This window comes from Triticum dicoccoides, chromosome 4A, assembly GCF_002162155.2.
Source record: "Triticum dicoccoides isolate Atlit2015 ecotype Zavitan chromosome 4A, WEW_v2.0, whole genome shotgun sequence".
Taxonomy (NCBI): domain Eukaryota; kingdom Viridiplantae; phylum Streptophyta; class Magnoliopsida; order Poales; family Poaceae; genus Triticum; species Triticum dicoccoides.
In genome coordinates, this window is record NC_041386.1 from 84598787 (window position 1) to 84614033 (window position 15247).

Here is a 15247-nt window from a genome sequence, read left to right on the forward strand (position 1 = left end):
TTGGATATATTCGCAGTGACTTGGTATACTTGTGTTCAGTTCCCAAATATTAGGCGGTTGGTGCCTTGATGGACTAGTTATATGAAACTGTTTGTTATTTTTTCCGCATCTCTCATGCTGATGCTGTAGGAGTAAAATCCATGCCCTGTTAACAATGTATTACAATAATTGTTTTCTTTTGTGTGTTTCCCTGAAATATTGTGTTATAATAGAACTGTTCTTGGATGTGGTCATGGAAGATAAATTTGTCATTAGTTTGTAGGTTGTCGAATCAGCAACTCGTAGTTGAATTGATTAGAGTTGGGTGAATGTAACCAAACTTATACTCTCAGATTTTGTCATAGTTGATGGTGTGAGGACTTATAATGTGATAAAGTATATATGTTGTTGCAACACCTATATAATGTGATAAAGTATATACATTGTCATCTAAGTTGAGCTGATTTTGATTTTTGTATGTTATGGGGGCACAACAGATATTGCTATATGTTCATTCTTGAGGGTACAGACTTGCTAAACTATTGATGATTTTTTGTTGGGTGACCTATTAGATCTGGAATGGAAGCTCACATAAGTTGAGCTGATTTTTGTCCATATGAAAGCAGAGGACCATATGGTCTGTGGCCTTTTCATTCATATGAAAGTATAGGCACATTGTGGTGCTAGTTTGCTGGGTTTTGTCTCCAACCATCATGTCATGATGATTTTGCAGGTACCCCGAGAGGCCCTTGAGTTTGCCGGAATGTCGATTAACTTCCGTTCCGGCAAATTCGGGTACTCCATATGTCCTATTTTTAGCAAAGGTCATGCTGAAATTTTCCGTGAATTTTAGCATGACTTTGCTAAAAATAGGACATATGGGGTACTTGCGACTAATGCATGGGCCGGGGTATCTTAGTACTTAATTAAGTAGGATCAATTGCCCCTTTATTCTTGCTGCATTAAACCATATGTGGCAATAGAGCCAAGTGGTCAGGCCCAACTTAGAATTCTCCTTCCCTTTTCTTGATAGGGTATATTATTAGAAGATACCCATATATATCAGTCAACCTAGGGTGCCTCGGCATCGATAAACCCTAAATGATAAAAGCTTAGCTTTTAGGATGCCTCGGTGTCGACAAACCATAAATTATAAAACCTTGGCTTTTAGGGTGCCTCGGCATCGACAAACCCTAAATGATAAAAGCTTAGCTTTTAGGATGCCTCGGTGTCGACAAACCCTAAATGATGAGACCATGATCTTGTTCCTTGACAATAACCAACTTTTGGACCAAACTTTTTTCCTATTTAGAGCGAAACATGGCCCACAACGTTGAGGCCGGCGGTTCGGGCAAGCAATTCTGGGAGCTGTCCCAGGAGATGGAGGAAGAACCTCACCGCTATGAGGACGCCTCGGAAGACACCGATCCTGACTACACAACCCCTAGTGGCGTCGGGGATGACACCACTGATGGTGCCACCAAGGATGCCACCATTGATGATGGTAGCGCACGCACAGATGGCAGCCAACCGAAGAGGCAACGGAAGGATCGGCGCCCGAACGTGCTCGACACCGTCAAGGAGGAATTTACTGAAGTGAACTCCGATGGGCATCCAACGGCGCCCAAAGAATTAGTCAAGGGGTACTCGGTTCAGCTCGGGTGCATTCTCCGGAGCATCGTCTCGATAAACACTGAGAACTTAAGGCATAAGGACTGAGGGAATTTGCGCAGCCTCCTCTTCACGAAGCTACACAAACGGTACAAGTTCCCCCTGACTTTGAAAACACACGCCTCTCAGAGAATAAAGTGAACAGTGCCGCCCTTACAAAGATGAGCACGGCCCTGTCTACTCGGAGAAGTGCGGTGAAGAGAATGATTCACAAAGGTGATAGTTATGAGAAGATCAAGGCGAAAAATCCTTCGATCAGCGAAGATGACTACAAGGAGTTCAAGATCAAGTGCGAGAGCAGCGCAACCGTGGAATCAAGTCAGTGGGGGAAAGAAATGCGGGAGTTGAACTTAGGGGTCCACCAACTCGGTCCCGGCGGTTATAGAGTGGCGGAGCCTATATGGGACAAGGAGGACGTGGAGCGTGCCGAGCAAGGTCTACCGCCCCGCTTCGAGAAATACCGTGACAAGCAGACCAGGAACTATGTCAGGGCCCGGTACAAGGAAGACCCGGTAATAAAGGAGCTTACCACGGATCCGAAGACCAGGGCGCTTGAGCGTGTTCTGGTAAGGAATACACCCCTGCGTAATTAGCTCCATATGGTTGCATTCTAATTAATGAAGCCAAATTTCTAAATGGTTCACATTCCTTCCGCAAGGGACTGAAAGCAGTAGCGCGGGGTCGTCTCAGAGCTCCCCTTGGGACAGCACTCTAAATAGGGCATTGAACATAATGAAAAAGAAGGATAAGCTCAGTAAGCCGTCGTTAGCTGGTCGTGTGGCCAGCAAAGGCTTGTCCACAAAATGGTCGTCATACTATAATGCTAGTGGGCGAAAGGAGAGAAAGACCAGCTCGGAAAGCCAGTCGCGCGAGGTTCAAGAACTCAAGGCACAAGTGGGGAGGATTCCGGAGATTGTCCAAGAGCAAGTGCAACAACAACTGGGAACGGCGCTCACCGCCATTGTGCCTACCTTGATTCAGGGGCTGACGACGTGGACTGCGAGCGGCCAACATGGGCCGCCCCCGGTTCCCAGCTTCACGGCCAGCAACTCACACAATGCGCAGGCGGCGCCATTGGTGTCTCCGACGGAGGCGGTATTGGTGTCTCCGACGCCGGCACGGGCATTGGAGCTTAATGCACCCGGGTGTATGCCGGCCGGCACCTCGGCAGCAAGCGGCCCCTCCATCAGTTGCACACCCGCCGTTGGCGGTGCCTCGAAATTAGCCGAGCTCGACGCCATCACGGTAACTAAGCCTCTCGGCCGATGACGTCATCTCCTTGCCTTTGACTGGGCATCCCTGACGCCCTACATGTTTTCGCAGGGCGCCGCCGACGTTCCATGCACTCTCCTGCATTTCGTGGGTGGCGAGTTGATCGATGTCGCCAAGGGCGGAATCGTTCAACCGGGCAACCCCGTGTTCCATGTCCGATGCCACCCACCGTGTATAAGGTTGAACTGGTTCGTGTGCTGCCAGGCTACGATAAGTTGTTACCTCCGATTCGACCCGCTAGGGCCGACGAAGATGATGTGATGACCCTCAGCGCCTGCATAAGCTAGCCCCTGCTTTGGCCGAAGAGCCAGATTCGTTTGGGGGTGGGGGACACCACCCCACAGACAACACCGCCAGTCGTGCCGGTGCCAAGCCATGGCAAGACCGCCGCAACGCTGCCGGACATCCCTATGGCACAGGATCCGAACATGCATATGGCACATGATCCGAATGACGACGACAACGATGACGGTACATTTACCAACGTCGATAAGTACTTTGCCGAACATGGGTACGGTGACGAATTCTTTGGGCCTCCTTCTCAAGAACCCAACCCTGAAAAAGACGACCGTGATCTAGCTGGTACCGCGGAGAAACCCAATTGCAACAGGCGTCGTCTGGCGTTCAGTTCTCAGGAGACACCTCCAGCTGCCGCCTTCACCGAGCCTCAGATAGCCGAGGTGCGAAATATTATCATCCCCAACACACTCAGGAAGGCGGTCTATGAGCAGAACTCGATCCCATTACAGCAGAAGAAGAAGGGACGGAAAAGAAAGAGTAACAAGGGTGCGAGCCAGCTGGCATCGAGTACGATCCGTGCTCAGGACGGGCCACCTTCACCTAAGGATATCTCGAGGAGGGTGCATGTGGCGGGTAGGCCGATGCTACCGACTAATCTGCTCAATGCTGCAACCGGTGCTATGCGGAGTCTGCATCACAGTGTTCTTTCTTTGGAGAAGCGGCGTATCTCCGAGAATGATGTGGCATACCTGGTTTTCGTGGCCAAGGTGCCAGAGGGCAAGGGCTTTGTCAATAGCGCCATCGGGGGTATGATCGTCCTGCGGTTTGATGACATCTTCGCTATGTTTGACCTTCATCCGCTACACTACACCTTCGTTCGGCTATTTTCACCGAGTATGGAGATGCGGATCATTAGAGACAAGACCCCGGACATCGTGATAGTTGACCCCTTCTACATGCGTGCCAAGCTCTTGGGCAGCGCTGGGGACCGGCAAGTCGCGAGTTCATACCTCGAAGGCGTCATTCTGGCAAACCCAGATAAGAATAACTTCTCGTGCCTTACTTTAACGATTAAGTCATCCCCTCACCGCCCCGTAACATATGATTTCTTAGATTTTTATTGTTCTTTTTTTCTAACATTTCGTGTTTTGAGTAGTGATACACATTGCACACTCATCCTCTTAAGCCCGAAATATTCCATGGCCACGTATTTCGACTCGGACCGTCAGCCGAAGAAAGACTACACAAATATCAAGAAAGTTATTGATGATGTTCTCCCCGGCTACGCCAGATCTGGAGGCACCTTCACCAGGCCAATTCATAGGTACAGCAAGCACGTGTTCCCCCACAATACGATGTTCCCTTGCGTCAAGCAGCCGCCTGGCGGTCAGAAGGATGCCTACTACGCCCTCCATCACATGCGGGCGATCATACGGGACCATAATCACCTTCCGCTACCAAATAATCTCAAAGATTGGGCCGCAAGCTTGTCGGCAATCTAGGACTCAGACATCAAACAAGAATTCTTTCGCATCCAGTCGGAGTTTGCGGAAATCATCCATCAAGATGTCCTTCGTACCTCGGGGCAGTTCTACCTCAGATATCAACCGTCCAACAGTGAGATAGAAACACGCTACAAATGCAGGCTGACAACGCCCGCAATTTCATGACCATCATGATAGACGGGAGCTTCATCCATGCTCCGGTCCCTGAGTCGAGTCGAAAGTAGTGATGCTATGTGTAGTTCTGAAATATCGATTGGCTCATGTTGTAATTAAACTTTAATGAACTTGTATGTCTCTTTGGTTTGCACAGTCGTTCAACTTATATGTAATCGATGCTATCTATTAGTAGGACCATGAATTGTGATATTAATGTCTTGCTTTTCTCTTCCGATCCTTTTGTTGCATACGTATATATTGCTTATGTATTGTCTGTGAATTGCTACTAACGTTTTGTTTGTCTAGTGCATAGAGATGCCGTCGTGTGTCGTGTACAAGGGTAAGGTTCCCGGAGTCTACGACGACTGGGAGGAGTGTCGGAGACAGGTTCACCATTTCAGCGGTAACAGTTACAAAGGGTACACCACTAGGGCGGAGGCGGAAGCTAGATACACGCGCTATCTAGCGGGGGAGAGGAGGGAGCGTTGGAGGAACCGGATGAAGACCAGTTTCACCGCGATGATGTTCATCATGATGACCGCAGCTCTCTTCTATGTGATGGTAGTTTAGATGATCGATATTGACTTGTAATGTGAAGACAAACTCGCTACTCGCGGTCTCGAGACTTGTAAAGTTCTAACTTTGTTCGGTATTTTAAATTCAGAGACTAATATGATGAATTGTACTCGGAGACTAATCTTCTATTGTATTCGATAAATCTGCTGTTTATATGTTGTGCTCTCTATATTCTGTGCAGTAATATGTTTTGTAACCTGTGCAAATATCAGAAAAGAAAAAAATAATCCCTAATATTCATACTAGTGGCGCACCACTCAGCACTTTAGTGGCGCACTGCAAAAAGCACACTAGTGGCGCATCATCAACTAGTGCGCCATTAGTAAGCCAGAGCACATGGGTAAATATGGCCCCTGGGAGGCATACTAATGGTGCACCGTGGGATATACTAATGGTGCATTGCGTGGTGCGCCATTAGTATACCAGATACTAATGGCCCACCTGTGGTGTGCCATTAGTAAAAAATTCTAATGGCGTGATGCTAGTGGTGCACCTGTAGTGCGCCATTAGTTGCCAAAACAGGTGCGCCACCAGCGGGCCTTTTCCTAGAAGTGCATGCTCCTCCTCTGCATCGTCGTCCATACCGTCGATGTCTTCGGAGCCGTAATCGAGCATGTCTGTTAAGTTTTCGATAGTGGCTATAAAGTGGATGGCGGGTGGGGAGCGAAATTTCCTGTCATCAGCTTCTATTTTGAACCGGATATAGTTCGGCTATGAATCCCCCGCTAACGATAGATTTTTTAATGAGTTCAACACATCGCCCAAAGGTGAGTGCCGAAAGATGTCCGCAGCGCTGATTCGGCGATCGATGACTGATCATGCTCGACATGCGCGGACGCACATAGTTCGGAACTTATAACCGGAAACGAGTCTGGGGTTCTGGTGACACAGACATTACCGAAAGTTAGGTCTGTGTGCGGCTCCAACGCCGTGGAGTCTGTGGCTTCCGTGGCGGGGTTGAGCTTCCTGTCCTCGGATGGCGCGACCTGCTCCGGATCTAAGGCCAGAGCGGTTACAGGTGCAATTTCCTGGGTATGGCCTGATGACAGATCTAAGTCATGTTCATCGAGGTGATGGGGAGCGACCGCCAGGTCTCGAATCCGTCGAAGATCAAGTCTCCGCGGATATTCGCGATGTAGTTCAAGCTCCCGAATTTGACCTGACGGCCAGGGGCGTAGCTGTGAATCTGCTCCAAATGGCCAAGCGAGTTGGCCCGCAGTGCGAAGCCGCCGAACACGAAGATCTGTCCGGGGAGGAAGACTTCCCCCTTGGACAGCATCGTTGTAGATGATTGAAGGAGCCATCAAACCTTTTGAGGACGGCACAGTGCAACTCTCAATGAAAGCACCAATGTCGGTGTCAAAACCGGCGGATCTCGGGTAGGGGTCCCGAACTGTGCGTCTAAGGTCGATGGTAACAGGAGACAGGGGACACAATGTTTACCCAGGTTCGGGCCCTCTCTATGGAGGTAATACCCTACTTCCTTCTTGATTGATCTTGATGAATATGAGTATTACAAGAGTTGATCTACCACGAGACCGTAATGGCTAAACCCTAAAAGTTTAGGATGTATGACTATGATTATGATTATCCCCTCATCCGGACTAAGCCCTTTGGTTTATATAGACACCGGAGGGGACCAGGGTTGTACAAGGTCGGTTACAGAGAAAGAAATCTTCATATTGGGTTGTCAAGCTTGCCTTCCACACCAAGGAGAGCCCCATCCGGACACGGGTAGAGTCTTCGGTCTTTGTATCTTCACAACCCAACAGTCCGGCCCATGTCCAACAGGCCGAACACCCGAGGACCCCTTAGTCCATGACTCCCTCACCCCTCTCGTTGCTATGCTTCTCCTACATAGATCTTGCGTAATCGTAGGATTTTTTTGAAATGTTATGTTCCCCAACACTTCCAACATGGAGCCCCTCTTAATAGTACGATTTTCCTACGACCCAAAGAAAGTAAAACCGCTGAAAACACCGTCTACTTTCTTTTTCTTTCCGAGGGGGAAATTAACCATCTTGTGCCACTTCCGAATATGCATGTGTAACTTAAGCACATGGTTAGTCCGTAAAATGCATTGTCATCAACACCAAAATCACTTAGAGAGGGAAATGCCTTTCATAAATGCAATAAAGCATATTTTGTTTGCAAGATAATTGTTTTTTATTCTCGTTCTAGGTGGCAGAGGAGCAAAAATACATGAAAATGAAAGCCATTAAGCATCCTAAAGACATACACTTTTCTAGTGTCTCCATCCAGTAATATAAGACATGTTTTACTTTAAACAATTTGCGAGGCATAACTTTGACTATAACTTTTACTTGTGATACGTCTAGAAAAAATAAAAATAATAACTTGGACTACTATACATAAAGATGGCATTAATATTGTAAGAAAAATACAGTAATGTTATTTTTGTATGTTTTTATTTACAAAAATGCCAAAGGTTATATTAAAGTAAATCAACCCTTGCAAAGATGTCCTTATAGAAATTAAGAATTACACATCAGTCCTTGGGAAAATCAAGGTTGCCTTCCTCTTGCACTCCCCGACGGCACCCTGTGGCCGAAGCTCGATGCCGCAGCGGGACCTCGGTAACACCATTGGAGCCAAGAGTCTTTGTCTTGTATGCTTGATATGTATACTTTGGTATTACATAATGAATCAAACGTTATTGCTTTGGTATTCGAGATGTTGTTAAATTACTCTATATATTTGGTAAAAATTATAAAGTTTGACTTAAAAAATATAATACACATTGTATTTTGAAACGGATGGAGTACATGATTTGTGCGTGTAGAGGAAAGGCCATATATGTGTGCAATAGTGCAAGAAAGTGCGTTGCTTATAGTTTTTTTTAGAACATAGACGTTAGGGACGTCCGGCTTTAAATTAATAAAGCCCACAACATAGGCAGCGTATGACAACCACATGACCAATACACGGCACCAAACAAAAGACGAGCAGGTCTTGGAAACAGCAACCGGAGGAGGAATAAAGTACGTTACAAGGCACGGCTGGCCTAGCGAAACGAGCACGCAGGCTCGGCTGAAACTACAGCCAAAAGGGGTTGCCCATCCCTATGCGACAGCAGACGGCGCGGGCGACGGAGCGCGGGACTCTGCGTAAACTAAGCGAAGACAGCAAAGAGCTTGGCGATGAAGATCAGAGTCCTGTTGCCTGCCCAGCGGTGCCCATTGCTGCAAGAAAACGATGCATTTGAAAATAACGTCAGCGGGATGCAAGGGAAAAACGCCCTCAATAGTAAACTTGTTACGAATATGCCAGATAGCCCATAACATGGCCGCCGCACACGTCCACATGACCCGACGAGCCGGGCCATGAACCAATGACAAAGAAGACACTAGCGCGGCTCGGGAGCGGGGATCCCAATCCACCCCCGCGGCCTCACGGACCGCGCTCCAGGCAAAGCGCGCCAAAGAGCACCGGAAGAAAGCGTGGTCAGCATCTTCCGGAACCCCACATAGAGCACAAGGGCCGGAGGCTGGGCCGTTGCGCTTAGCAAGGTTGATAGAGGTAGGAAGGCGATCTTGGCGAAGTTGCCAGAGGAAGACCTTGATCTTGAGAGGGATTTTGGCCTTCCAAAGCCCCCTGGCTGCCGAAGGGACCTGGCCGCGGGTAAGCTCTCTGTATAGGGAATTGACAGTGAATTTGCCAGAGCCCGAAAGTCTCCAAGAGACCGTGTCCGCGGAGTCCGAGAGGCGAACATCGGTGATCAGATCCCGGAGGCGGTCCCACTCCGCCATTTCCGTCCCCGATAATTCTCTTCTGAAGTTGATGTAGGGTGGGGAGCAGCTAAGAGCCGAAGCAACCAGTTGGTTGGGCTCGACTGCAATGGAGTAGAGTTGGCGAAACTCCGACCATAGGGGTTGGTGGCCAATCCAAAGGTCTAGCCAAAACCGCGTGGAGCGCCCGTTGTTAACCCCAAATTTCGCGCCCCTGGCGAAGAAGGGTTTTAGGGCTTGAATGGAGTTCCAGAAGGGGGCCCCCAAGAGGCCGCCTCGAAGAAATTCCCGTTCGGGAAGTATTTCGCACGGAGGAGATCGATCTAGAGGCCAGTCTCACCCTGAGACATCTTCCAGATCCATTTGCACATGAGTGCAATATTCATCTGCTTGGAGTTGATGATCCCAAGGCCCCCCTGGGCTTTAGGTCTACAAACGGCCTGCCATTTGACTATATGGTATTTCCGTTTGGGTCCCGCTCCTTCCCAAAAGAAACAAGACCGCGGGGTATCCAACTTAGTGTGTACCCCATCCGCCGGCAAGAACAAACCCATGGCGAACATAGGTAAGGATGAGAGGCTGGAGTTGGTTCAGATTAGTCTAGCCCCTGAAGACATAAACCTACCTCTCCACGGACACACCCTGCCCGCTACCTTGGAGGTGAGAGGTTCCCAATCAGCGATCGGACATTGCTTCGTCGCGATCGGGAGGCCGAGGTAAGTGAACGAAAACTGGCCAAGTTTGCAGTTAAGCAAGTTGGCTACCCGCTGATTTTCGGCCGCATCCATCCCCATGGACACCACTTCACACTTGTGGAAGTTGATTTTAAGCCCCGACATGAGTTCAAAACACAATAGAATGGCCTTGACCGATGCGATACTGTGTGTGTCGGGCTCGAAGAGGAGGAGTGTGTCATCCGCGTATTGCAGGTGTGACACTCCCCCCGGGATCAGGTTGTCCACCATTCCCCTGATGTGGCCAGCCAAACGGGCTCTGTCGAGCATGGCGCCCAAGGCGTCCGCTACAAAGTTAAATAGCAACGGCGAGGCTGGGTCCCCCTGACGTAGCCCACGCTTGTTGCGGAAGAAGTTCCCTACTTCTCCGTTCACCGCAATCGCCGTTTGGCCCCCCGAGACCAACTGCATCATGCAATGACCCAAACCGACGAGAATCCCCGGTCCAGGAGGACCTGACGGAGAAACTCCCAGTTCACGCGATCGTACGCCTTCTCAAAGTCTAGCTTCAGGAGAATCGCGGGCTGGCGAGCGCGTTTTAGGGAGTGCACAATCTCCTGGAGGGCCAATGGCCCCTCTAAGATGTTGCACCCCCGAATAAAAGCCGATTGGTTCCTACTAATAATACGGTGAGCTATCGGAGACAAGCGAGTCGAACAAGCCTTAGCACAAATTTTAAACGGAACATTTATCAACGCTATGGGACGAAAGAGCCTAATATGATCCGCGCCCGGAACTTTGGGGATCAGAGAGAGAACCCCAAAGTTTAGGCGAGAGATATCTACTGTACCCCGCATAAAACCATTGCAAACGTCAAAAATGGGCCCTTTGAGCACTTGCCAAAATCTTTTGAACATCGCCACCGGCCACCCATCCGGCCCGGGTGCGGTGTCGGATTTCATGCCAAGGGTCGCCTTGTCAATCTCCTCCGGGGTGAAGGCCAATCCCAGGCCCTCGTTTTCATCGTCCGTGACCCGCAACGCAGGGTCCCACACATCCGCCCTAAGCCGGGCGCGGGATTCCTCCCTGGAACCCATGAGTTGGATGTAGAACTCGTAAATGTGACAGACGATGTCATGTTGCCGCAAAAGGAGCCCCTGCTCAGATTGCAAGCGCAAAATGGCGCATTTCCGGCGACGGCCATTAGCATAGGCGTGAAAATATTGAGTGTTCGCATCACCCTTGAGCGTCCACTTGATACCACCGCGTCTACGCCAGTACTCCTCCTCAGCTCTAAGGAGGGACTCGACCTGGGCCTCAAGCGCGTAGCGCTGAGCCCAGTCTTGCTCCAAGAAGGTCTGCACATCCGCCACAGCATCCATCTGAGCGAGCTCCGCGGTCAAACGCGATCGAAGCAGCTTATCTTCGCGCCCCTGGTTAGCCCCCCACCCTTTGAGGGCCGCACGCAAGCCCGCTCCTGCAGCAATCCAGAACTCCATCGGCCCGCGCGCGCGCCCGACCCGGGCGACGCAATTCTCCCATTTCGAAAGGAAGATTTGCTCAAAGTCCGGAGACTCTAACCACGCGGTTTCGAAGAAAAAACGAGGGTTGCGTTTTAACCTTTCCTCCCCGGAGGTGAGGATGAGGGGGACGTGGTCCGACCCTATCCTCGTTTCGGCATGCAAAGAGCACAAGGGAAACAGCACCTCCCACTCCGAGGACATGAAAACCCTGTCCAAGACCGACCGCACCGACGTTAGTTGTTTGTTGGTCCAGGTGTAGCGTGCCCCCACGCGAGCCACTTCCCTAAGGGCCATGGCTGCGATTGTATTATTAAACATGGACACCCTTGTCCAATTAATAATACCGTTGTTTTTATCCGCTCCCGAGCGAATTAAGTTGAAATCCCCTCCCACTAGCAGAGGCAAATTTCGCGTGCCCACAGACGCAACCTTCGCCTGGAGTTCTCCCAAGAACTCCAGCGAGAGCGAGTGGTCGGCCGGGCCGTAAACCACAATCACCTTCCATTCTTGGAGAGTTGCGCGGTGGCGCACGTGAGCCGACAGGAAGAAACGACCGGCATCCCACGCCACCACCTTGAAGCAAACTAGGTTGATGCCTAGCAGCATGCCTCCCGAGTGCCCGACCGCCGGCACCCAATGCCAAACAAAGCGCTCCAGCGGATCGACAGCTAGCAGATCCCGATGATTGAAATCGGCCTTAATAGTTTCCTGCAGGCCAAACCATATATAAGGTAATGCACGGATGATGCATATCCTGCATGCCTGGATTCAAATTTCAAACTCATGGTAGTTATCTGCTTGTTTTTTTTCCAAAGGGATAAATAACTGCTTGTTGTTAGTCCTTAATTAACGCAAGACATGCCATACTTACACAATTGCAAGAGGCAATTACAATTACACTGCGCGCCATGGTAAATACTGGAATCCGTAAATACTAGCAAGGAGTATCCAATGCGCGCATGCAGCTCTGGCATCGATCACTCGGAGCTTGGAGGCCCAGGAGGGAAGCCAGCTGAGCCACCATGCCCCCCCGTGAACCCTTGCCCTTCCTCGCCGAAGCTCCCGGCACCCTGGTCCACGCCCGCCCCGCCTTGCTGCCACGCAGGTTCCCACGCCGGAACATGCCAGGCCGGCATCATCGGTGCCGCCGGCTGCCCCATCGGCGGATAGTAGTACGGCAGCCCAGCGGCGGGGCCCCCACCGGCCGCACCAACCCCTCCGGCGGCAAACCCGAGGGCTGCGCTGCCGGGCTCCTCCTTGGCCTCCTCGCGCGGCACAATGTCGACGAGGAAGTCGAAGACGTCGGTGCGCGCGATGGCAGCGGCGACGTCGTTGCGCTGCAGTGTGCGGCGCTTGTTCTCCTCGGCGTGCAGCCAGGAGCGGATGGTGAGCTCGAGGATGAAGAGCTCGCAGGCCTTGGCGAAGAGCACGGGCGCCTCCGCGGAGATCATGCGCACGTCCTCGTCGGCCTTCATGATCTTCTTGATACGCGCCAGCGGCAGCTGGTGGTTCTTAAAGTCGGACGCCGATGCGCGCTCCGCCTCCTGCCGCTGGTACGCCCAGAACGCCTGCAGCTGGGCCTGCTGCTGCTGGAGCAGGTGGTGGTGTGGCACCGGCGGCGGCCCAGGCACGCCCGGCAGCGGGGCTCCGGACGCACCGGTTGCCGGGGGCTGGGTGGTGTAGGGCAGCTGGTGGTTCTCCATTGCTATCTAGCTTGCGATCTGCAAGCTAGCTAGGGCGATGTATAGCTGCATGGAGAAAATCAAGATCGCATAAGTAACAATGAATGATCTGTGCACCATCCCGTAAGTAACAATGGCTACGTAGTTCAAAATATATACTTGCAAAGCGTAGATGATGCGACGCTTGCAAAGAGATCGATCAAGATGTCAAAGAATGGCGAGAACCATCAGATCGAGGGTATATACAGTAGAGAAACAAGATGTTAGCCATTCGGAGGAGGATGAGGTGATCAGGTGGATAATCTTCATTATAAAGTTTGGTACTACCTAGGATGTGGCGGATCAAGAGAGATGAGGAATCGAGACTAGCCATATATAGGCGGCGAAGTGCAAACAAGGGGGCCTACTTATCTCTTGCTTGTCGTGCACATGCATATTTCTGCATGTGAACAATCTCTCACAAAATGGACTAGTTCAAAATAAAATAGGTCACACACTCATCACAGGTGGTGTGTTCAGCATGATCGGCGGCGTTAGGATCTTACTATCAGAGTAATAAACCTGCATGCAGGTAAAACATGAAGGCTGGAGAAGTGATGGATCAAAACAAAGAGCAGAACTACAACGATCGATCATCGATCATCGATGGTCTACTAGCCAAAAGCCAAAACGATAACGAGAAGAGAATCTGCTTCGGTTTCATCCAGGGCAGAAGAGAAAGAAGCAGTACTAATTACAGTCGCAGGCGACACTAAGCTCTGCATGTCTGCATGCATAGGACGGCAAAGATGGAGAACGACTTGAAACTTAAGCTGGCACAAAGCGAACCATCATAAAACACCAGACCTGGGCTTTGCAGATCAGACGACCCCCCCTGAGTGAGCTTGAGTTCTTTCTGGTTCAGATTTCAAGGGGAGGGAAGGCGGTCAAGGCTCCTGCTGCCCGGCGCAAGCGCGTCAGATGCTTCAGCACACACGGTAATCTGAAGCAGCAGGACACGCCCTCGCGGCCATTGCCAAGCTAGAGAGAGGGCTGGATGAAAATGGCCAGCTCTCGGTCCAACGAAGCTGAAAAAGATCACGCAGTAGACGGAGAAGACCCTGGGATCCGGGATATCTGAAGCTCGCGCGTCATTTTCAGCTGCTTGGAAACTAGCTAGCTGAAAGGAATTATCCGGTGCTCTTATGCAGTTTACGGTGAAACACCGCCCTGTGAAGTCAGTATATCAGTCTGAATTCTTCTTTCTGTTACTGAATGTCAGTCTGTATTCTGAATATTATGCTGCAAAAATAGAAGCTCTTTTTTTGCGGGGTGCAAAAATAGAAGCTAGTACTATGGTATAGCTAAATTACAGCACCTAGATATGGTGTTCACGGAATGATGGCAAAAAATAGGATTCGTGTCCTGTGAATTTTCTTTGAGTTGTGTACGTTCCTGATCATAGCTGGTCAAAGGGATTTTCCTGACAATATTTTTCACATGCACTCTCCAGTGAAGACTTAGAAGGTACGTATATCTTGTTGTGATTTGTTTTCGGCGTGTTACGTGAGGATAAGAAAAGATGGAGAGGATATCCGGGAGTGCGGGCATTCGTGGCCAGGCTTGGTCTTTTCGGATTTCGGCATTATCCATTCTGGAAGTTTGGTAGCCTCTCAAAACTGTTCGCTCGGATTGGGGGCAGATCGGCTGGGTCGCCGATCCCATCTGCTCAAATTGGCACGAGCTGCAGTCTCCAGGCACGCGCATGTGCATTTCGGGGATCTTCAGTTAACGTAACCATGAGTGGCGTCAGAAATATCTCAATGGTGATGGCGACGCCATGGGTGGTCTCAACAAATGGATCTTCTATTCTAAAAAAAAAACAAAAGGATCTTCTCAGGCTCTCGCTGGTTCTCAGCCTGTGTTGGCAGCCAGGGCGTACATGCATTTCCTCTGAATAATTGGAGAACTATCTCTGGTTTATTTAATAGAACAAGGCAGTTTCGCTGCTTCTTATTCTTGCCTCTCGGTTGGGGAAAAGAAGATCGATCTTGCTAAATCTCAGTCGATAGAGACTTGATTATGTCTCAGTCAATGCTATATTCGTAAGATATTGCATTGAGGTCTGTGCAAAAATTTCCCTTTTTGTGTCATTTGACTGAGATCTAGCCACGCTGAATTCAGTTTTGGCAAATACGATTTGTTGGCAATTGTTCCCCTCTCACTTCACATGTGACTCAG

At 50.1% G+C, this 15247-nt stretch overlaps 1 protein-coding gene across 2 annotated transcripts; it reads right to left on the bottom strand.

The window, feature by feature from the left end:
- Positions 1-12112: 12112 nt before the first annotated feature.
- Positions 12113-14154, bottom strand: LOC119285132 (nuclear transcription factor Y subunit C-2-like). Of its 2 annotated transcripts, none has more exons than XM_037564350.1 (2): positions 13874-14154; positions 12113-13093 (listed from the first exon to the last, which is right to left on the bottom strand). In XM_037564350.1, the coding sequence occupies exon 2, from the start codon at positions 13046-13048 to the stop codon at positions 12323-12325; it is 726 nt and encodes a 241-aa protein (XP_037420247.1). In that variant the 5' UTR covers positions 13049-13093; positions 13874-14154; the 3' UTR covers positions 12113-12322. The 2 variants fall into 2 exon arrangements, with proteins under 2 accessions (XP_037420247.1, XP_037420248.1); XM_037564351.1 differs by lacking the exon at positions 13874-14154 and adding an exon at positions 13187-13865.
- Between the last annotated feature and the right edge of the window lie 1093 nt (positions 14155-15247).